Source organism: Aquarana catesbeiana, linkage group LG09 (genome assembly GCF_042186555.1).
Source record: "Aquarana catesbeiana isolate 2022-GZ linkage group LG09, ASM4218655v1, whole genome shotgun sequence".
Taxonomy (NCBI): domain Eukaryota; kingdom Metazoa; phylum Chordata; class Amphibia; order Anura; family Ranidae; genus Aquarana; species Aquarana catesbeiana.
Window position 1 is genome coordinate 293,723,989 of NC_133332.1, and position 25,123 is coordinate 293,749,111.

General features: G+C 42.4%; 1 protein-coding gene across 1 annotated transcript in view; it reads right to left on the reverse strand.

Annotated features, from left to right (window-relative positions):
- The window catches only part of ENG (endoglin), an 85,856-nt gene extending 60,939 nt beyond the window's left edge, over positions 1 to 24,917 (reverse strand). Inside the window, exon 1 of the mRNA XM_073600456.1 lies at positions 24,532 to 24,917. Within this exon, the coding sequence (XP_073456557.1) occupies positions 24,532 to 24,586 (55 nt within the window). The 5' untranslated portion in view covers positions 24,587 to 24,917. The remainder of the gene's footprint in view (positions 1 to 24,531) is intronic.
- Between the last annotated feature and the right edge of the window lie 206 nt (positions 24,918 to 25,123).

Sequence of the window (25,123 nt, forward strand, 5' to 3'; positions counted from 1 at the left end):
GATCTCAAATTTTCCGACAACAAAATCCGTTCTCGTAAATTCCGATTGTGTGTAGACAATTCTGACGCACAAAGTTCCACGGATGCTCGGAATCAAGCAGAAGAGCCTCACTGGCTATTGAACTTTATTTTTCTCGGCTCGTCGTACGTGTTGTACGTCACCGCGTTTTTGACGTTAGGAATTTCCGACAAGATTCGTGTGACCATGTGTATGCAAGACAAGTTTGAGCCAACATCCGTCAGGGAAAAAAAAACATGGATATTGTTGTCGGAATGTCCAATTGTGTGTACGCGGCATAATATTGGTCCATGGAATGGAAATCTTACGTAATTCCCTCAGACTATTAGTGGTCACAAGAATGGGAATCTTCCATGATACCCTTACTCCAATAATGGCCACAAAAATGGGAATCTTGCATGATACCCCTGATCTAATCGTGGTCACAAGAATGGGAATCTTGTGATATCCCTACTCCAATAGTGGGCACAAGAATGGGAATCTTGCGAAGATACCCCTACTCTAATAGTGGTTGCAAAAGTGGGAATCTTGCATGATACCCCTAGTCTAATATGAATCTCTATTTTAATAGTGGTCACAATAATAGGAATTTTGCAGGATACCTCTGATCTAATAGTGGTCACAATAATGGGAATCTTGCAGGATACCCCTGATCTAATAGTGGTCACAATAATGGGAATCTTGTGTGATACCCATACTCTAATAGAGCATGCCCTTTTTTTGTCAGCACCAAGAAGATATTCTGAGCACTTTGATTTTTCATTGTTTGCAATGTATTTTATTTGTGTAAAGGTGGCACAGAACACTTAGTCGCCTTGTTGTTTTTTCAGCAGTAGTGGGCTTTTTAGGCTATTTAAATGCAATGTGTGCATTTATAATTTTTTGTTTTTTAACGGTGAACTTATCCTTTAAGAATATATATTATTTCTTTTAAAGGTACCCTTTATAGGGCTGTGATCTTTGTGTATGTGGTTCCCCCAGACTGTAAAGTGGCTGGTACTGGGCAGTCAGGTGGTAAATGCTTCCTCGAGATCCTGTAACTTTTCCCTGCGTCACTTAGAGGCCAGCTGGCACCACATTATGTCATTATCAGATAAAGTCTCGCTGGCGGGTGCCGGGAGAGAGGCGCTCGGTGGATCAGATAGGGAGGAAAATGTAAAAGGGAAGTTCTTTGGAAGCAAAAATAAATACAGTCTCCCCTCCCCCTGTTATGTACAGGATCCAGCGTCACGACGCGTCTCAGTGTCTCCCTAGAGCCAGGCAGAAAAACAACACCAAGAATGGCAATAGCAGCTAGGTTCAGTCCGAGACAATATCAATACATGGGCAAAGTAAGCTAGGACACCATCCTTATTAAATCTCAGTAACGCTGTCTAGTGTACACAGCGCAGTGTTACTAAGCTGGATGCTGGGAGCTGAGCACCATAAAAATTAATTATGCTGTATAGCCCAGCTGCTGGCATCCTGGAATCTAATGACTCACAGCTGCACAGAGTCATTGGTTGCTAAGATGCTGGTGGCTGGGTCACAGCATTATTGGTTGCTGTGCCAGCTCCCTAGCAACCAAAGAGAGCCAAAATCGGGGTGGCATGAGGGTTGCAAAATTGGCTGCCTCAGGCAGCAATTAACCTTAGGCATGCTGGATCAACAAGTATTTTTTGCACTTATATACTGTAGATATAATAATTTTTCAATGGTAGATTTAAAGGAGTACTAAAGTCGCATTCTTTGTATTAATAATGCATACTAATCACTGGCTCTAACTTTGAAAATGTGTCCTGTGGCTACTGTTTTTTTAGTATTTCGGCTCTTCACAACAGCCAGCAGGGGGTTATAATACATCAGAATACTGCTGATTGCAAATGTGAACAAACACATCCCTAGTCGCCTGTTAGATGTGCATGGTCTAGTGATGAAGCTGGCCACTGGATGGTGTACACTAGATTTTAGCTATGCAGTCTGCCCATCAGTCTCTTGATTACATTTTATCAGACCTGCTTCTAGAACCCTAATCAAGCAACTGATCAGCACAGCACAGCTAACATCTACACCATCCACTGGTCAGCAGAAAGGAACATGCTGCTCTACAGGAATGCCAGGGTTGTGTTCTTTCACTCAGGTTCATTAATTGTCATCACTTACACTCTCTGCTCTCAGTGCATCTGAATTTTTCGCGATAGAGTTATTTAGAGAGCAGAATAATTGTAGGCAGAGGAATAAAGGAATTGTAAATCTCTGGAAACAATTCTTGGGTATGGACTAAATGTACACAGATTTTTTTAAGAAACCTGATGAAACAATTGAGAATTAAACCTTGAAGCGTTTGTCATTTTTGTTTTTGTAACTTTAGTCATGCTTTAACAAACCACAAGGGAGGGGCCAAATAAAAGGTCATTACTAAGGTTTTCTTACCATTTATTATCACATATTACAACAATGTGGGAGTGTGAATCTGCCTTTAGGCTTGGTTTACACCTATGCAGTTTGCTTTTGATCTGTTCCTGCAGTACTTTTTTTTGGCGCATTTCTGCACGTTTTTTTGATGCGTTTTGCATGTTTTTTATGCTTTTTTTTTTTTGGCCAATATGTTGGGTGGTTTACAAAATGAAAATCACTGTAAAAACGCACTACATGCTTTTCTGCAGCTTCTCCATTGAAGTCTATTAAACCAAAAATGCACCGTTTTGCTTCCTAAAAAGTCCCTGACTCCTTCCAAAAATGCAGTGGCTGAAAAAAGCATAGATGTGAACGTGTCCCACAGGAAACCATGTTGAATGGACTGTAGTGCGTTTCTGAAAAAAGCAATAAAAAAACGCATAGATGTGAAACGAGCCTAAGATCATTTTTTTTACCTGTGTCAAGTCTTCATATCGGTCGCAGATCACACATGACAGGTCTTTGTCCTTTTCTATGGACTAGTCCTACAATAACCTCCCTTTTTTTCCAGCAGGTAAAGCCACAAAACTTAAGTTAAAGCTTCGCTGGCTGTAGAAGGTTTAACCAAGCCGGTATGCGAGACTCAGGAACTTAGGCCGGTTCCTGTAGATCTAACTCCCAATCCCCAGAGCTGAGCAAGAAACAGGATAGAAGAGCACTTCAGCCCCGAGTTAATGTTAACAGGATGGAGCCAGGCAGACGGATGGACGCGGGGCTTGGAACAAGCTGCTTGTCTCCACTGAATTCTTCTGAACAGCAGGGTACAAAGTTTGACCAATCAGCATTAAAGCTTAACTCCAGCAAACTTTTTTTTTATTTTCAGACAGACTTGCAAAGGTTTAAAACTTCTGTTATGTTTTAAATCCTTTCTGTGTGGCTTTTTGAGGAGATTTTTTTTTTTTTTCGCAGACATGAATGCTGTCTGTGTATCTCCATAGAGGATATTTTCTTCACTTCCTGTTCTGTGAGAGACACATCACCTTGGCAGAAAGTGAGGGCAAATCTCCTTCATCTCCTGATAGTATCCTTATAGCGACACAAAAAACAAAAAAAAAAACATTTTGGCTGAAATTATAGTTATAAAAACTAAAACCCTTTTATGCTTTACTGAGCCCCCTCAATCTAAGGTCTCAATTCATTTTTCTCCATTTTATAACAAAATGGAAAGTTGCAACGTTCTATTAATCTTTTACAATGGTTTTTAGAGCTACTGTCATTGGGAAGAATGATAGCAATTGGTGTAGCCAACAAGTCAGGGAATATCAGGCCCGGTGAAATTTTATTTTTACTTTTACATTTAAAAATGTTTAATAAAGTGCAGGTTCAATAAAAAAAAAATGTCAATGTTAACTTTTTATTGGTTTATATACAAAAACACAGAAAATAGAATAGCATAGAGTCAGCCGTATGATATGGATATTACAGTACAAGGTACATATAAAACAGTAGGGCTACAACCACACCAGTCCATACCCCCTGACAGTGACGGCTGGTGCTCAATTTTCTTGGGGGGGGGGGGGGGGGAAGACCCATGGCCCCCCAGCCAGCCTACCCCCCCCTCCCTTGGCGCTCAATTGATTGCTGCTCCCCCCCCCCGCACGCAATATCGATCGCTGCTTCCCCCCCGCACGCACTATCAATCGCTGCTTTCCCCCCCGCACGCACTATCGATCGCTGCTTTCCCCCCCGCACGCACTATCGATCGCTGCTTTCCCCCCCGCACGCACTATCGATCGCTGCTTTCCCCCCGCGCGCACTATCGATCGCTGCTTTCCCCCCGCGCGCACTATCGATCGCTGCTTTCCCCCCCGCGCGCTCTATCGATCGCTGCTTCCCCCCCCGCGCACACTAGCCCATTGCCCGCCACCCCGCACTTACACCATCCAGGTCGCGGCTTCGGCTGCTTCCCCCCTGCGTCTCCTCTTGAGTACCTGTGTTTGCTTCTCCTCCCGGCCAGTCAGGACTTAGGACTCGCAGCCAATCGGGTCTTAGGACTCATGGCCAATCGGGTCTCGGGACCCGCTTCCTGATAGGCCGGGAGGAGAAACAGGAATACATTCGCAAATATTCGCTATTGTCACACAACTGTACCCCGAGCCCACCCTTTTTGAAGCCAATTAGAGCCTCCAGCTCATTAGCCTCCTGCTTTGAATAAAAAAATAAAAGACTTTGGAATCCATGCATCCGGCGCCCTGCATGTAGATTAGGGTCCAGGCGCATGGGTAGCAGCCACTGCCCCCTGAGTACAATATATGAAAAGCAGTGAACAAACAGCAGAACCAATAAATCAGCAACTAAATGAAGTCATCAGGAGTACTGAAAAGACTCCGAGTGTATCCATGAACCACATACGATAGTTTGTATGGTCCACATATCAAATGGCTCTCTGCATGCATGAAAGGCTGGTTGTAACATATGCATAGTAATGGATCAAAAGAAGTTGAGAGAACATTTTTTTTCTTTTTTAATCGGACAAGACAGTCACCAAACCTGAAGAGTGTTGTTTTTTTAATCGGATTCAGCTTCTGAATCGCCCAGTTCTACAAGTACACTTAAAGTGGTTGTAAACCTATAAATGAATAATGAGCAAAGCATATCCCTGTATAGTATGTACTAGGCTCAATCCAAAGCACCTAGTGTGGTTCTTACCTGCTCTCTCCACCTCTGCTATCCACAGAATCCCGGGATATGGGATCCCTACCCCCTGCCTGCTGGAGCTCAGAAATGCTGTGTAAAACATGTGCTTTAGGAGGCTGTATAGGAAAAAGTACTGCAGATAAACGGGTACAACTTATGTAGGAGGATTTTTTTCATCCCTGTGTATCACCTGAGGCTAGTAATTTCACTGGGTATATGTAGGGATTTACAACCACTTTAAGGTGTGCTAAACAGCATTCATGACCAGCTAAATTGTTACTTGACTGAAAGGACAATATAGCATCTACTTTAGGCTTCCATTAAAGAGGAAGTAAACTTCCATCTTTGAATTTTACCTATAGGTAAGCCTATAATAAGGCTAACCTATAGGTAGTGTAAATATCTCCTAACTGTGTACAGTTTAAGATATTTTTACTGTACATGCAGCCACTCTGAAGCAATTGCTGTTTTTTGCCGTTCCTTTAGAGCCCTGTGCCGTGACCAACGGCCAGTCACAGAGCCAGAGTTCGCAAACCTGGAAGCAAGACGAGTGAAGATGGAAGCTGTCTCCAGCACTTACGGTACATCGCATCGCTGGAAGGCTTCATTTCCAGATAAGTTTCACATAATGTGCTAGTATGCAATGCATACTAGCACATTATGCCTTTGCCTTGCAGGTGAGAAAAAAAAAGGCCATCTGTTTGCAACCGCTTTAAGCGGCTCTGCATTTAGTGCCTAGTGGTTCATGACACCAAACCTCAGATCACAACAGGGCACAGGGGATTGTAGGAGGAACCACTTAGCACTATGAGCAGAGGGCAGCGACACTCCCAGAAGTGTCGGTTCTTGCAAAGACAGTTCTTGATCACAGAGGCATTTGGCATAGACAGCAGGAAAGGTAAGCATTTACACAATTTCTTCTTACAGGTAGAATTTTGATTTCAACAATTTAGATGCTGTAAGGTCAAACAATGGACTCTGCTGCTAGTGATCCTGCTGCTGGCTATTGGTTGCAATCCCAAGAGGAAGGATTTTAAAGAGGCTGCCTGAATGTCCCTATGGATGTGCTCCCTTGCTGGCTGAAGCAGCGAGATGTCACCCTCTTGGCTAGCTATCGAGGTGTATGCAGAGTTCTGGGGAGCAATTCCATAGGGACAAACAGGCAGGCTCTTAGCGATTCTGCCCCTGGCAATTTTGTTGCTAGCAAAGGACTGCAGCAATTACAAAGTGCAAGCGGATCATAAAGCCTGAGAAATAAATATCTAGGGGTTAATTTTCTAAAAAAAAAAAATAATAATAATAACAATGGGCTTTTCACTTTGCTAGGGAATTTTCATTTACCTTAGTGAATAAAGAACATTCACTAGGCTAAGGAAAAATCCTCTTGCAAAGTTAGCAGCCTATTTGACTTTAGCAAATCAACCCCATAGCATAAAAAGACCAAGTTGTCCATTGAGTCTGCCATTTTTAAATATTTTTGTTGGTGGATAGACCTATGTTTATACCAAGCAAGCCAGTGGGCGATTTAACCTACCATGGACCAACGGAAATATAATTTTAACTTTTCTGATAAACCTGTAAAAATCGAATGCTTTCCCTTTTGCCTCTCAAACGTTGTTGTTAGTAAAGCCGTCCATCACATTAAAGGACCAATAAGGAGCCCTGCAAGGTGGCAGCGGGGGAGATTACGTCCACCTTAAGGCCCCTTTCACGCGGTCGGACGGTCAGTTTTGACGGCGGACCTGAACGGGCGCTCCATGCTAGTCTATGGAGCGACGGATGTCAGCGGTGACATGTCCGTTGACATCCGACCCGGTCCGATCTGCTAAAAGCAGACGGATGCCCCTACGTTCGCCCCTACGTTCGCATCCGTCGCTGGCGGGTCGGATCAGGTGAGATCTGATGAAAACGGACATTCTGTACTTTTTACTTCCGATCCCTCCATAGGCAGCAGCGGCGTTGGACAAGCCCCTCCCCGCTCAGTGAGCAGAGAGTGACCTGTCATCCGCTGGCTCAGTGGAGATCAATGGAGAGATCTCTCGCTGAGCAGGCGGAGTCCAAGGCAACGCATCCGCCTCATAGGAATGATGCCTAAGGCTCCATGCACACTGGGCTTAAAAAAAGTCTGTTCTCTTGGGAGTAAAAAACGCACATATAGAGCATTTTTTGTACAAAGTCTAGATGAGTTTAGAAGAGTTTTAAGTTTTTTTTTTCTGCTGGTGAGCTCCAATCAGAAACGTGAACCAGGCGTTTTTTTTTTTTTTCCTGCTTCTAAACGTTGAACTCAAAATATGCCTGTAAACGTCCCGATGTTGGATAACATTGAGCTGCTTCTACAGACAGAACTCAAAACTCCTGTAGAAGCAATGTTTTTTAAGCCCAGTGTGCATGGAGCCTTACAGTAAAAGTTGAACCCAGCATACAACTTAATTTGCCCGTTCTCTGCATGGGGCTATTTCATTGTGAATCGCCCAGACGCACATACACGACTGTGGCTATTTATTAGATTCTGATCATTCTACAGGAATGTGTTTCTTATTTCATTGTCTCTGAGGATCCTTAAGTATCGTTGGCCTCTCTTCCACACCATCTGCTCCAAAGCTCTGAGTAAACACATTGACATTTTTTGACAAATTACAAGTGAATTAAACAAAGCTGGTTCAGGCTCCACTATGTCGCCACCTCCTCCATATCCTCTCCTCGTTGTTATTTATCAGTCGCTCAGCTACGGCACACAAAACAGTCTAGGACATGTCAAGTGATCTTACATCTACATTTCATAATGCAGCTGGACTTGGTTTGTACCGCAATACGCTCAGTCAGTTTATTCCCTATTGATAATACGATTATCTGCAAACATTGAGGGTTTTTAATGGAAAATGAGTCCACTGGCTATAGCAACCAATTTGATTCTCATATAACTGGTCATACAAGGTCTACTGGCAAGCTCCATCCTTAAAAGGATTTGCCATAATACGATTTACATAGGTTGGACTTGATGGTCTTTTTTCGACCTCACCTACTATGTAACTATATATGATATGGAGACTGCCATTGCTGACCTATCCTGCCAATTTGCATAAACCTCCTGGCTTCGGTATTTTAAGTTGCTGACCTGAAACAATTTTGCAGATAAGGACTTCTAACATTTCTCCAACTTCCCAGAACACATTGAAGCTATAGGATAGCTTACCAGTCAGGGCAACTGGTGTTTTCACAAGCAGCAGCCCCTCCTTTATGTAATTCTTGTCAGATTTACTTTAAAGGATCAATACGGAAGGTTTCTTCACAATAATGCCCCGTACACACGGCCGGATTTTCCAACGGAAAATGTTCGATGGGAGTTTATTGGAAATTCCGACCGTGTGTAGGCTCCATCGGACATTTTCCATCTGAATTTCCGTCACACAAAATTTGAGATCTGGATCTCAAATTTTCCAACAACAAAATCCATTGTCATAAATTCCGATCGTGTGTACACAATTCCGACGCACAAAGTTACAGGCATGCTCGGAATCAAGCAGAAGAGCCGCACTGGCTATTGAACTTCATTTTTCTCGACTCGTCGTACGTGTTGTACGTCACCGCGTTCTTGACATTCGGAATTTCCGACAAGATTTGTGCGACCGTGTGTATGCAAGGCAAGTTTGAGCCAACATCCGTCAGAAAAAAAAACATGGATTTTGTGGTCAGAATGTCTTATCGTGTGTACAGGGCATAAGGGATGTGAAAATGTGGAATGGGCTCCCTCCAGAGGTGGTTCTGGCCAGCTCAGTAAATTTCTTTAAAAAAGGCCTGGATTATTTCCTAAATGTACATAATATACCTGGATACTAGCATTTACAGGTAAAGTTGATCCAGGGAAAAACCGATTGCCTCTCGGGGGGATCAGGAAAGAAATTTTTGTCCCCTGCTGTAGCAAATTGGATCATGCTTTGCTTGGATTTTTCGCCTTCCTCTGGATCAACTGTGTGGGTGAAGGATTGTGTATATGGGGATGTATGATTTTATTGGTTGAACTAGATGGACTTGTGTCTTTTTTTCAACCTACGTAACTGATAGGAGCAGTCCACCCAAAACACCTAGATGGATGCTGATGGGCTAATGAACCCATTTGTTTTTTATATTCCTTAATGAATCTACAGGCAATATCCCCTCAATGTGTTCCCTGGCTCACTTTGTTGGAGTTCAGGTTCATTTTTTGGAAATAAATTTCCTCTTGTAGTGGCACAGTAGAGGTGGGAACTTGGAAACTCAGAAAATACTTTGACCGAGCCATTGAGAATTATAAGAATCAGGTCCTGCAAATATCCATTTTGGATGGACTGACTTCATTAAGTGAAGTTGTGAGGATAGATAGAAATATGGGGACTGTCACCGCTGATTTATTGATGCAGGCACCAGGGTTGTTACCGAGACTAATTCATTTTATTTCCCCTCCAATAAATTTCTCCTTACTTTCTGAATATGGGAGATCTTGTTTGCATTATGGCAAGCAGTGGTATCTCCTTTTCTTCCTGGGCTAGACCATTATGTTCTGTGCATTGTGCTGTACATTTTGCCTTACATACATAGTCTGCCCCTTGGCGTTCTTTATACTGAGCTGTTAATGACAATCTGCACCACTGCTATCTGTATACCTTCCTGTGCTGTATATTCATACCAATAGGATTGCCCATACATCCTATGCAATGTTTGAGCACTCTTCTGTTAATGGAAAAATATAACATACAGTATATATTTTTTATTATTATTATTATTCAGGCTCAATATAGGGCCAACAGTTTGGACATCACTTTACAACCTTAGGGCAAACAGTACAGTTACAATACAATTCAATACAGGAGGAATTGGAGGGCCCTGCTCAGTAGAGCTTACAATCTAAAAAGGGATGGTCAAGTGATACATAAGCTACTAACTGGGGGATCAACTGATGGAGAAAATAAAAATTGTTTGCAGCAGGATAGGCTTCGTTGAAGAGAAGGGTTTTTAGGGATCGCCTAAAAGTCCATAGAGTAGGAGATGGTCGGGCGGATTGGGGTAGGGAGTTCCAGAGAATAGGGGATGCCCGGGAGAAGTCCAAAGGCAAGCATGGGAGGAGCAGACAAGGAAGCTAGAGAGGAGGAGGCCTTGGGAGGAGCGAAGAGAACAATTTGGTTGGTAGTTTGAGACTAGGTTAGTGATGTAGCTGGGGGCCAAGTTGTGGATGGTTTTGTAAGTTGTTAGTATTTAGAATTGTATTTGTTGGATAAGATATATACAATATATATATTTGTGTGTGTGTATATACATTAAAATAAAGCATAATTTATTTCTCGTAGATAAATAACAAGTTGTTTTAGGCACACCTACCTTTCATCAAGTCAAACTTTTGATGATGGTATGCCTGAAATGATGTTGTATATCATCTATAAGCAATAAATAACACTCAATACTGAAACCCCTCTCTCTCCTCTATTCTGTTTACTTTATTGCCACTGGTTTGTTGGGAACCCAACGGGCCCTCCCAAGAAAGGGCTGTCACTATTGTGTAGGGGAAAGAATAGAGATATCACAAGTATAACCCACTTTTGGGGATCCCAAAGACCCTTAAAGGGCAACACCAGGTGATGGGCGTTGATTAAGCATGAAATGTGTCAATGTTTGTTCCTTTTCTTGAGTGGCTGTGATGTTTGTTTTTTTACTTATAGATTGCTTTGATAAAGCTTCTGAATTTTCCATGCATTAGTGTGTGGTCATCCACCTCTCTTTTTGAAGTTTCCAGGGTTGGAAGCCGGACCAGCACCTTTCTGTGTGGATTTGGGGGCCAGAGTGTAGACCAGTGATGGTGAACCTTGGCACCCCAGATGTTTTGGAACTACATTTCCCATTATGCTCATCTCTCTGCAGTGTAGGTGAGCATCATGGCAGATGTAGTTCCAAAACATCTGGGGTGCCAAGGTTCGCCATCGCTGGTATAGATGGACCGACCTGGAGCAGCGTATTATTGGACCGTAATAACCAGTAAGAGAGAAAGCAAACACTCAAAATAAAGTAATTTTGTTGTTCTTATTACAATGACAAAATTACCCAGTTGAAATCTTGAGGTCGCTGGCTTTCTCTTTCTGCTTTTTGCAGCTATCTGGGTTCACGTTTGAACAAACCTCATAATCCACACCATAAAATATAAAAATCACCGGCCCTGCCAGGGTGATGCCAAGACAGAAATCCACCATCCCCTATAGTATTAGTGTTGATGGTGTAAACAGGAAAACAGCAGCCTATTTGGGAAAAAAAAAGGTTTATTTTTGGTGACATCCTGTGTTTTTGTTGTGCTTTACTGCGAAGCATGACGTCAGTGATGCAAAAATTACAGCCATCAGAATGCAGAGTGTGAAGGACTCTCATGGTCGGTGTTTTTATACGGCTGGCCAGTATTTTATTCGCTGGCACTGAGTAAGGGATCGGAACTCTGCACTTATCCAGCATCCTCCCTAACAATTATTCCATGAATCTCAATCATCCCCCCATACAAAGCAGCCTATATGGATGTCCTATTCTGATACATATATAAATGTAAAGAAGAACCCATTAAGCACAGCAGGCACTTCTAATTTGTGCTCCAATAACCTGGCCTATGGTAAGTCAGTGTCAGCATTTTTTTCTTATTGACATATTTCACCGTATATTTGTTTTGACACATAAATATTTTGCAGCTGCAGCATAATTGTAGTTAATAATGGGAAATATAACCATATAATTGTCATCAACGTAATATCATCTACACTAGGAACATAACAAATTCTGAGGTTTAGCATTAAAGTGATATCACAATAATAATAATAATAAAAAAAAAATAACAAACATGTTATACTTGCCTGCTCTGTGCAGTGATTTTGCACAGAGCAGCCCTGATCCTCCTCTTCTTGGGTCCCTCCAGCGCTCCTGGTCTCTCCCTCCTGTCGAGTGCGCCCAGAGCAAGCAGCTTGCACTAGGGGCACCCAAGTCTGCAGGGTCCCGAGCTGCTGCTCTGTGTGTCCATTCAGGCACGGAGCCATGGCTCAGCCCTGCCCCCTCTCTCTCCTCATTGGCTCACTGGCTGTGATTGACAGCAGGGGTAGCCAATGAGGAGGGAGAGTCCTCAGAGGGCCAATGCTCTTGTGCACGTTGCTGGATCAAGAGGGGGCTCAGTTAAGTATTTGGGGGGGGGGCGCTGCTGCACACAGAGGGTTTTTTTACTTTCATACATAGAATACATAGAAGATAGAAAAAAACCTTCAGCCTTTAGAACCACTGTAAAGCTGAAGTTTAAGTATGAACAGGGTTGCCATGAGTCAGTAAATTTACAGACCGTTTATAAAAATCGGTGAGTTTTACAACTGTCCAGTGACGGCTGCTCCATTAGGGGCACCGCCCCCCTAATCCTTACGTCCAGCCCCAAATCTATATGCAGGGCACCGGACGCATGGATTTCAATGTTTTTTTTTTCTTTTTTGAAGCACGTGATTAGAGCCTGAGGCTCTACTTGGTTTCAAAAAAGGGTGGGCTCGGGGCTCAGAGCACTGCCCCCTGAGCCCACCCAGTTGTGTGATATTAGCGAATTTATATTCACTAATGTCTTCCAGCTTCTCCTCCCAGCCAATCAGGAAGTGGGTCCTAAGACCTGATTGGCCGGGAGTCTTAGGACTCCCGGCCAATCGGGTCTCTGGTGCCACTTCCTGTTCAGCCTGGGGGAGAAGCAACGGCCAGGCCCTTCCCTCAGCAAGCTGCAGCAGGTGGAGCCGCCTCAGATCACGGCCCACCATCCAATTGCTGCCTTCCTGTCAGTTGTCCACGCGCAGGGGGGGTTTGGGGGTGGCTTTTGTGCGAGTGAGGGGGGCAAGTTTGTTTGCCACCCCACCCCCCAAAAAAAATATTGAGCACCAGCCGTCACTGCAACTGTCTGTAAATATCAGGGGCTAATAATTTGTCATGCTGTGTTGTGTAAACCAGGCAGATTACTTGTTATGGGTATTTTCAGTGTTTCCTTATTGTGTTTATATATCAGTTGTCTTTGTTTTTAGTAGTCCTGTCATTTGTCAGTGAAGCCCGAGTGCATGGGTTCATCTTCACAGACTGACTCGTTATCAGGAGGCATGGGAGGTGAGGGAGGCAAGGCTGGGACTGCAAAGCTCAGAGACAAATATACAGGAGGCTTCCGCAAGCGCTCCTTAAAAGAAAGTCTTTCTCTGAGTCTGGAATCAATGAGGATAGCAAACGCGATCAAATTCTCCAGTTCAGTGGGTATATCTCAGGCTGCTATCTCATCCTTGATGGTATCCGAGAGACCATGAGAAAAAGCAGCTATGAGGGCCTCATTGTTCCAAGCAACCTCTGCTGCCAAAGTACAGAATTTAATGGCGTAATCGGCAACAGTTCTCGTACTCTGTTTGATGGACATGAGGCACTTGGCAGCAGAAGTGGAGCGTGCGGGAAATATCCTTTTAAAAAGCCACAAACTCTGGGTAACTCAAGACAACAGGTTTTTGCGTATCCCGTAGAGGGTTAGCCCAGGCCAAGGCTCTCTCAGAAAGCAAAGATATCACAAAACCTACTTTGCTTCTGTCCATGGGAAACGCCTGGGGCAGCATCTCAAAGTATATCTCAACCTGGTTGAGAAACCCTCTGCATTGGCCTGGATTGCCCCCAAATCACTGGGGAAGCAGAGCAGAACCAGACATACCTCTTTATAGAGGTAATACTCGAGGCTGGTGATTGCACAGAGACTGCAGCAGAAGCAGGGACTGCTTGCAACACAGGTTGTACCAGAGCAGCCGCAGTGGGAGATTCCGGGTGAGCCGTGCGACTATGGAGCGTTTGTAACGTCATGGAAAACTGATTCATGCGGTGATTCTGCTCATCCAATCTGGAAAAAATATTACCAACAAGTGAATTGACTGCATCTTCTGAATTCATGGCCTTCGCCTACTGTCAGAAATCATGAATCAGACTGAGACAGAAGTACAGTTAAATCACACTTGTTTAATAAAAATTATAAAAAGGTAAACAGAGTAAACCTCGTCAAAACAAAGCCAGTGTTCAGGAACCGGAACGGATAGTCAGACAAGCCAAAACGTCAGGAAGCCAGAGATGAGTGTAGTAGAACAGCAGACAGGATCTGGAGCCAGAAGGAATGTCAGCCAAGCAAGTCTTTAACAGGAATACAGGAGAGCGTCTCTAGAGATGTGACCAAGGCAAAGGCATAGATCATCTGGGCTGGATGGCTTAAGTAGGCAGGACTGACGAGCAGGATATCATTAACAGGTGAGTCATTGTGGAGAGAAAGGAGCTGGCAATTAGGCGACAGCTGAGCGGCCAGCTTTGAGAAGGAAGGGCTGAGCCCAGGCCTGACATAGTCTCCTCTACCACCGCTAACCTCTGTCATAGAGTCTCCTCCACCACCACTAACCGTCATCATAGGCTCAAGTCAAGTTTTGTCAGTAAAAAAAATGCTGCGGGAGGTTGGCAACACTGGCTATGAACTATTTTGGACCAATGTAATCATGTATAGTATGTGCTATACTATACCTAGTCGGTCCCTGTAGAAGCTGGAAATCGCTGTAGCAGGCTCCACCTCTACAGTGATTGCTGCTATTATCCAGCTCTTGTACCAATCGGCTGCCCTGCTGCAAAGTGAATACAGGAGGTTGCTCTCTTGGTCTAAACTCTATTCAGAGAACACTTTACATTTTCTCAATGAATGCAAAGCATTTTCTTATTTGGCGGTGTCATCACATTCTCCAATAAGAGAACATGTTGCATTTATTGCTCTAAATGGCATCCATGAAGAGTGTTCCTTAAGCAGCAGGGCAGATGCTCAGCACAGGGCCCAGAAGCTAGCAGCAATTACTGTAGTAGTGGTGTCTACTAGAGTGATTTCCAGCTTCCACAGGGACTAAGCCAGGTATGGCACGTACATACTTCCATTTAGTCCAAGCTGGACCAATGTATTTATGCAAAATAGTCCATACCAAAACTTCAACTTTAAAGCGGAGCTTCAGGCAAACAGCCGAATACAATGATGAAATCATTTGTATTATTGTCTATCCAGTCCTATAAATTACACTGCTCTAACATACAGCACAACTCTGTCTGGCAGGGGAGAAGATCTGATTTTCTCATCTGTAAATTACCGTAGTTACACTTACAGGTCTTGATCATCCCCCAGACTGGGACTAGTCAGCGAATAAAGATGCAGCAGACTGATTTGTTCATCTCTCTGTCATTCTGCTCTCTCCTCTACGTACCTGAATTTGACTTGGTTTACCATCCCCTGTACAGCAGAGCTCAGTCTGCGAGAAGGGGAAGCGGCACAACAGTAAACCAACAATAAATGACCTATATTTAAAAAAAAAAAATTATATACATTTAAATATGTTTTAATGAACACAGCTGCATTATTGTCTTCTTTATTTCTACCTGGAGTTCAGTATTAAGAATTAGGTTGGGATGAAGGGTTGGATTTAGGGTTAGCTTTATGGATACGGTGAAAAGGTTAGTTAGGGATGCTGAGTTAACTTTATGGTATGCTTTATGGATTAGTTAGGGATGAAGAGTTGCATTTAGGGTTAGATTTGTGGGTTAGGTTAAGGATTAGCTTGGGATGAAGGGTGGAATTTAGGGTTAGGTTTATGGATTAGGTTAGGAGTTAGGTTGGTATGAAGAGTTGGATTTGGGGTAAGCCTTGTGGATTGTGTTAGGTTGGGATGAAGGGTGGGATTTGGGTTAGCTTTATGGATTATTATTATTTTTTTTTTTTTGTAATTCCTTTATTTAACCAACAGTTGCATTATACAAATTAAAGTATGGGTAAAGCTAGATACAATGACGTACGTATGCTAGAAACAGATATTAAATATCCGCATCAGCTTCAAAGTCAGCTCAACAGATTGAAAGCATACACAAGGTTTTATGGATTAGTTTAAGGGTTTAGGTTGTTGGGGTTCCATTATGGATTAGGTTAAGGGTTGGGTTGGGATTAAGGGTGGGATTTAGGGTTAGCTTTATGGATTAGGTTAAGGGTTAGGTTTAAGTTTGGCTATATGGATTAGGTTAGGGGGTAAGGCTGGGGTTAAGGGTTATATATAGGGATATAGTTTAGGTTACAAATTTGATTTGCTTGAGGTTCAGTGTTAGGGGTTATGCAGACTCTTACAGTGGAGCAGAGGCACACCCCCTGTACATCTAAGAGGCCTATAAACAGGCATTGGCATTGGCATGTAGGAGACCAGGGAGCCACACCTGTACATATACATATACAGACTTTTGAATTCTTGAATCAGCATAGGCACCCTAATGCCCCGTACACACGGTCAGATTTTCCAACGGAAAATGTTCAATGGGAGCTTGTTGTCGGAAATTCCGACCATGTGTAGGCTCCATCGGACATTTTCCTTCGGAATTTCCGTCACACAAAATTTGAGATCTGGATCTCAAATTTTCCGACAACAAAATCCGTTGTCGTAAATGCTGATCGTGTGTAGACAATTCTGACGCACAAAGTTCCACGCATGCTCGGAATCAAGCAGAAGAGCTCATCATTTTTCTTGGCTCGTCGTACTGTACGTGTTGTACATCACTGCGTTCTTGACGTTCGGAATTTCCGACAAGATTTGTGTGACCGTGTGTATGCAAGACAAGTTTGAGCCAACATCCGTCGGAAAAAATCCATGGATGTCGGTATGTCCGAACGTGTGTACAGGGCACAAGAGTCCTATGAGCTGCATTGGAAGGTGTAATCTGATATTTCACACGGCCAGCTTTCTATTTAGGATGTCACTTTAAATTGTGACATTTTAACATGGGTTCTCTTTTAAGTAACTATATACCAGCAGTTCTTATACACCCTTTTCCAATACAAGAGCCGTCTCTCCCTTGTTATCTGCTTAGCCTCTGGCATGAGGAGCACTGTCGCAGGCAGACATGAGTAATGTCCCTGAGCTCCATGGGATCTGGATGTTGTCATGAGTGACATATTCCAGAGTCCAAATGAGAACAATTTATTCAGAGTGAACTACATTATGTCAGACAAATAGGGCTTGCCCCTGCTAGGATCCCATGTAGAGTACAATTTAACTGTGGCCAACATGCAGATGGGGGGGGGGGGTTAGAAGTGCATGCTGTAGAAATTATGCTTAATTGTCCTAAGAGCTCCATAAATTTGTATGCTTGGCTCTCCTGATCTCACAACTGTTAATCAGTGGGGACGAAAAGGGAAGGTACTATCAGGGGACAATAGTGATTGAAACAGTTTTTTCAGTGAGGTTCTAGGCAAGGTAGCTGTTTTGGTTTCCCATGACCTTAATTGACATTTATAAGGATTGCAGTGGACACAGAAAAGCTTCTCCATTTGTTCTATCTGTACTGATATTACTCCATTGAACACCAACTACTTACAAATGCATCCTCCCCTCCCCGAGGCTTCAGCCAACTGCCCTATCCCCCCGGTTTACTGCAGGAGCATTAATGTTGTAGCTGGGCCCCCTGGACATGTACTGCCTAAGTTCCATAGTGGATGATCCAGCTCTGCAGCAAGCCCCCACAGGTACAATGTTAGCTGTCATCTTCATGTATCCTACAACTGGCCATACACTACGAAATTTTTGAATGACCGTTCATACGAACATTCATACGAAAATTCATTAGTACATTTAATGACCTAACGAATGTCATTTGAAAGTACTTTAAAATTTAGTTTGCTTTTAGCATTTGATTTTGGAAGTAATGTGATTTTTCCAAACGAAAAATACCATCACATTTGGAAATTTGTTCATTTGAAAAAAAATGTTCCTTCCAGCTCCTTCAAATTTTCTCATCACTGCGGTTGGAAACGATCATCAATTTGACCCCACTGATTAGAAAATCAAACAATCTTTCCTGAAACAAAAGAATGACATTCTTCTAGCATATGGCCACCTTTATCCTAAAATGTATTATCGCTGATCAGGATGAAGGACAGCTCTTGTATCTTTCGTGACAGATCTGTTTGTGATACATTTCAAAATTTCTCAGATCTGACCACCACTACCTGGGAGGAAGCTAAGGAATGAACAACAGTGGGAACCCAAGTGAGAACTTGCAGCGAGTGTGGGTTCCGGGCCATGACTGTGTAAGTGCCCAGTCAAACCAGCTGTTACAGGTGGTACTGCGCTGGGTGGCTATTTCAGCGCAGTCCCACCACATGACAAGGCAAAATGCTTTGTCTCCTTATTTGCCTGGTTCACACCACTGTGTTGAGGTGGTGGGCGGAAGGTCTACTCTGAAAAAAAAAAAGTAGTACTGCGTGCAGTAAGTTTGTCCAGCGCAGTGCTGTGCAAGGCACTCCATCGCCTTGCACTGTGGTCAGTGCGGCCGGCAGTTGAACTTTATGAGGTATCTGTGTGACCCCCTCAGTAAAGTTTGTTAATAAAAAAAAAAAAGGAACAGTGCAATGCACCCCGATCGGCGCATGAGCACTGCACTGATCAGGCCACACCACACCGCACACCAAAATGCTATTTGTGTGTCTGTGTTTGTTCAGTTATTGTTGCAAGTATGCAACAAGTGAAATCAAGGCAGTCCACAGTTTGGGTCGGCATACATGTTGCAGATCAGCAACTCTGAAAGTACTAAGCCAAAGATAGCCAGGCGACTAGAATTTTCAGTCCCTAATGACAAGTTCCATAATTCTCTAAGTTCAGGCTTCCCTTAATGGGATTTAACTGAATTTAGGTCGTCTTGTATCACTGATGGACAATTTCCCACTAAAGTGATATGGATGAAATCCTCAACAAGGTCATCTCTGCCCTTATAAAGTAGCGGTCAGGATTTAATGTGGGAGAAATGTTCTTCATTTAAGTATTTTGTTCCTGTTTTGGCTTTAAAGGCGAAAACCTCTTCTCAATCTATAAACCATCTGTTTGCAAGCATTGCCTGGTCCTCTTGGGTATTTCGCCTTTGTGATCATAATCATTCTCCAAACATTCTTTTAAAATAGGGCTTGCGACTACAAGATTCTGAAATCTTGGAGATTTAGAATGCTTGGGAACTGACAGTAAAAATGGCAGCTGCTCAATCAATATATAACTAACGAGGTCAGTGCACCATGAGAGGGGTACTTTGCCTATTGCATAATACAGTATACGGTAACATTTTCCAGTACACAGACCCACTAGGCAATAAAGAGGACACAAATCTGTTTCTAATTTAAAATACATTGGAAGATGTGAAAGATGCATGCTGTGTCAAGGCACCTCTACCGCGTGCAGCTTACACATGTGTGGCCTTCAGATGAGTTTCCCTCCAGTTTATTCACAACTATATTATATGTCTTAGTGTTGGTGCCCTAATAAGAGTAGACCACATGATACAGAAATGTACAGTACCACTTGTATTTGAAAATGTGTGCAACTTAGATATCTGCTTTTGTTTTCCATTAGATAGGTCCCCTTTAATGACTAATAGAGCTAAGTGGTGGGAAATTTTGTAACATCCTGGAAATACTAGAGTCCATATGTGTATTGCATATCTATATAACTGGAATGGAATGTATTCTGAATGGCAAGCAGCCAGTGAGTCAAAGAACACTTTCTAGGACAGTCTTTCTCAATTAGGGTTCTGTGAAACCTTAGGGTTCTTCTAGAAGTTACTAGGGGTTCCCTGAGCAATGAGAAGTAGTGAATTGATCACCTGGTTTATGGTGCCTGCATAGTTCTGGCAGCCTCACTTGATAAGACTAGATGCATGGGACCAGTGGCGCCTCTCAACTCTCAGGTAAATAACCACTGACACCAGTGATCCATTTAGCTGTCTGTTGGTCAATTTAAAGAATGCTCCTTACAATGTTAAGGCATCATTCTTTCCTATTCCACCAAGAGAACTCTTCTCAGACTTACCACCAATCTAAGGGGACCCTTCTGCCCTAACCAACCATGTAAGGGAGCACTTCCCTTACAGAGTATCAGTTTATGGGGACCTTCTCCACTCACCACCAATGTAGGTAGGGCCTTCTCCACTGACTACCCATGTAAGGAGGACCTTCTGCACTCACCACCAAATAAGGCGGGAACTACAATGGGCACCAATGTAAAGAAGCACTGCACTGATGTAGTCATGCATTTTTCCATTGACTGCTGATATAAGGGAACACTTCTCCCACTGACCACCATTTTAGGTAGGCACATTTCTACTGACCACCAATATTAGAGGGAATTACAATGATCACGGATGTAAGGGGACCCTTCTTTGCAGACCACCCATTTACAAGAGCATTGTGCCACTGACTACCAATGGAAAAGGTTCCTTCTCCACTGGCCCCCAAGATAAGAGGGTCTTTCTCTGCTGACATGTCCACCAATGTAAGGGGGCCCTTCTCCACTGACCTCCAATGTAAGGGAGTGTTTCTCTACTGATTACCATTGTAAAGGGGTTCTGCTCTGCTGACCACTAGTATGAGACACTTCCCTGCTCACTAATGTAATCATGTATTTCTCCACTACTCACTGATATAAAGGGACATTTTGTCATAGATCAATGATGTGATACAAAATGGTCATCTTTTGTATTACATACACTAGGTACACTTCATTGTTGATTATCTTATTTCATATTACATCTACAACCCACTGATCATAATAATGTCCTATGTTCTGTAGAAATAATAATTCTTACTGAGGTTTCCCTGAGATCTAAAATGTATTCCAGGGGTTCCAATATTCTTAAAATAGTGAGATAAGTCATCATAAAGAACTGATGTACAGTAACTCACAGCCTGATCTTTTAAGATTGACATGCACAATGGAACTTGATTTTACAAACTCAGTATTCTTTGGATTTGCCAAAACCATGTAATGTAAGAGTCTAATTAAACAATCCATTCAGTTTTATCCAGTCAGGTGGACCCTCGAACTACTTAGCTGTTGGTAGATATAAAAAGGATTGTACAATCATATTGCAATGTGTGTGGTCCGCTTTTAGGTGCATGATACAATCAAATGATGCTACAGATTTAAAAAATGCTTGAGACAATTTTGCGGTGACTTTGGTTGATTACAGGGTTAACTTGAGATTGACAGATAAGGTGTCCGGATGTTGGAAGCAATCACAGTCACACACACACACACACAGATCTTCAGGCACACTGAACTATGGGACTTTTATATAACATTGCTGTGCAGCTTAGTTTTCCATCTCTGCTGCCATGTTCGGAAAAAGAAGGCAATAACGTGATGGTTGTCTTATTCTGAGGGATTCCTATGCAGGAAGTAAGCCACGTGTAGGAATATATCACCACTTAATAAGCCACCCAAATCCTTTTATTTCTTCTGTTTTGACATTCACTAAAGATGTTACATATTCATCGTTCAGCCTCACCAAATTTATGCCTAGTGGTCACAGGCAATGATTTCAGTAATCGCATCAGAAAACAATCCACCCAACAAAAGTCCCTTTTTGTACCCAACACACACCTAGACTATTTTGAAGTCTGTGTACGAGCTGTGAACTTGGCGCCAGGTTTTCCCCTCTTACAGGATGTCACTCACTGCGTGGGACTGGCATTAAAACCACAGCGCGGTCAATTGACTCACTTTTTTTTTTGCAGTTTTCAAGCAGATCTTTCCCACACACATATGAAACAATGACCTTTGCTGGGACGGGGTTACAAAACTTTCATTAAATCAAATCAAGCGGTACTAAAATGAAAAAAAAAAAACCCTATAGATAACTTTTAAAGTGTAAGTACAGCCAAAACTTTTCAGTGGTTAGCACTTCTGCCTTGTAGTACTAGGGTCTTTAGTTTGACTTCCAACCATGACACTACCAGCATGGAGTTTGCCTGTTCTCCCTGTGGTTGTCTGGGTTTCCTCTGGGTAATCCGCTTTCCTCCCTCACCCCAAAGACATGCTGGTAGGTTAATCGGCTCTTCTCTATTATTGGACCTAGTATGTGTATGTATGAATATAAGATGGGGACCTTAGAATGTAAGCTCCCTGAGGGCAGGAAATTATGTGAATGTACATTATGGAAAGCACTGCGTACATTTTCAGCACTATATAAATACCTGTAATAAATAAAAATTGCAAAAAGTGGGGAAGGATTAGAACCCCTGTTAGGTCTTCACTGCCATTCTTTAGTAAGGCCACATCTTACTTGCTGTGATGGTGATGGCAGTTTCACTAGGCAGGAAATGAGGACAAATCTACAACAGGGTCACAGACAGCAATGAAAAGCTGACAATGGTTCCAGCATCCCCATACTCTACTAAAAAAAAAAATTGACTGGACATAGTTGTTCAAACACCCAATTAGATATAAGAAAAAAAATGTTTTTTAATGCTTTCATAGTTAAAGATTTTGTATAGTAAAAAGTTTGCCATTCGGATAAGGTTGCATTGATACGTTTGCGTTTTTAGTGAGGCAATAAAAAATCCGCTTACTTCACCTTTGGGGTGGTTTCCAGCAAATTGCACCTTTTTATAGCAATGAACGATAATGCATGTTAAACTTGTATACAATCTTCCTAAAAGGCATCTATAATGCAATTCAAACTTTACCCCATGCATAATGCGGAAGTGGGAATGTTGCCTAAATTCACCTTGTGCAGCAATGGAACACCCACATTAATCATGAGTTTTTCAGCGGTAATTTGACCACAGTCTATCATAATCTGATTGGCTGCTGTGCCGAAAGAGTTGGCTACAAGATGAACTCTTGTTTACAGATGCTTACGGTCAACCTAAGACCTACAGAGCATTTAAGGATACTAAAAGCAGCACGAATCACAGTAAGAAATGAGAATAAAATATGTCCTTGGGTTTGTAAAAAGCCTCTAACAGACGAGACATGCTGGGACCTGTAGTTCTATATAAAATATTGTGTGTGTATATATAGTATAGCTTTCTTTTGAAGAACCGTACAAACTAAATTTACACAGAAGTGTCATTTTAAAAAGCTGCTTTTTAACGTGTCCGCTTCATTTTGCTGAGCCATGATGTGAATCTTGCATCATAGATGGATTGATCTTTTGGAAAGTCTCATTGACGAGTATTTTGTAATTGACCCAACCCCATCAGGGCACTGTATATTTGGTGATGTAGTACCTTTTGTGACAAGTAATTCATTTTAAAACAAAGAGATTTCAGGGGTTGACTTAGTGTCTTGGGTGATAAATGGATTTCAGAACCCTTGCCTCAAAATGAGAAGAAATTTCCAGCATGTGGATAAGTTCTAATTATCAATAATCTTATATCCCCTATAAAAAAAAATCAGAGTTTATGGCTGGTCTTAGATAATAACCAAAAACATGATTGTATTAAGAACAAAAGATGTCAGGCTTTGGTGGGTAGACCAGACTAAAGCACACGTGCCAATATTTCAAACTAAAACTCCAGGTACGTTCAGCTGCCATGCTTTGGTGTAGCAGTAATATTTGGTATCATGTTAACTAGTAGTAGAACAGTACAAATAAAGTAGATGGTAACATTTATTTGCTAACAATATATTCTAGTGCAAGCCTTTTCGAAAATCCTGGGGTCCAAAGTGATATAATTTGAATGAATTTAATTATAATGTGTGAAGTTTACAGGTGTTTAGAGATATAATAGAGGGGCTCTAGAAATAAAATTCCATGTAGTATTACAATGGAGACGCAAGATCGCCAGTCTGGGTGAGTATTCTGGAAAACTTGAACTTAACAATTAAATCGTTTTATTTTCATAGCTTAACACATTTAGCATTGACCTAGATGATTACAGGGGATCCCAAGTTTGTATACTTATTAATTTACACAATGGATGTCTATAATCATCTTCAAAATGGCTAGCCTATCATAAATAGATGTTTCAGAAAGTTTAGAGTTTAACTGATGCTTGGATTTTAATTGGCTTGTTTAAGTTATTAAATGCACAAGCTTTCAGGACCCATTAGGTTCGTTTCTTAGATATTATACGATTGTGAAAATGATTCTGAAACCCACAGTCAAAAGAAGAACAAGGAAAAAAAATAACCATACAGCTATTTTTTTTCCTGAGTAGTAACAGTTATTGTAAAAGATTTGGACATATAGATAGTGATCAGAGGTTAGGGTGTCATTGGGCTTATGTACTAATTCTCTGGAGATAGGAAGCCCAGGCACATTTCTCACCGAAATGCAATTTTGAATTGTCCATATGGGACAGGCTTTGTTGTCAGAGGTCAGAACCATAAAAGTACATAAAATTCCGGTCTCTTTTCAGAAAAATGTATACGTAACAAATCTACGATGTTGATAGAGAATATTCTGGTACAGCTGGTAAAAACTGAAAACCAGGGACCCATTCACTTTCAAGGTACAAACCTCCAAAAACCTCAAATTGGTCCCTGTAGATCAAGGCGGAGGTCAAAGCTGAAACAAAAGACACCTGAGCTCCAGTTGAGTTTACACATGTAGAAATTAAAAGGGACTTACTTGGCTGTCCCATTCTCAGACAGCTGAGAATCAGCAGCATCAGAGCCTTTATCATGCTGGGTTTGCCTTGCCCTTCCTCAGCCGGTATCCAAAGGCGCTGGCTTCCAGTAAGCCCTCAGCAGGCAGCGTAGCACAGGCACAGCTGGACAGACAGACACAGAGCTGAGTGTAGGCAAGGAGTCAGAGAACTCCAGGTTTTGTTCCTCCACAACAGAGTTCTCAGCTTATAAGTAAGAAGAGAGCAAGATATAAAGAAGAGAAGGGAAGTTGGAGAAGTGACAGCAAAGATAGCAATGGACAGCTGTGCAGATTGCTGTGCTCACACAACACTGTGTGTGATGAGCCTTGTGCAGGAAATAAGCAGGACTAAGGGAGGTCTTATGCAGCTGGACAGCATTGAGGAGGAAATGCCTTTTACACAAGTAAAGACATTCTCTAAGGAGCCCAAATACCAGAAAAACAGACCCCCCTCCTCCTCACACACGTCCAGAAGGCGGGGTGTACTGGGACCCCCACTGAGGAGGATCAACTTGATGTTTTTGTCACTCTGAAGTTCTGTTCTGTTTGTCTTCTGTGTGGCCTCCACAATGGG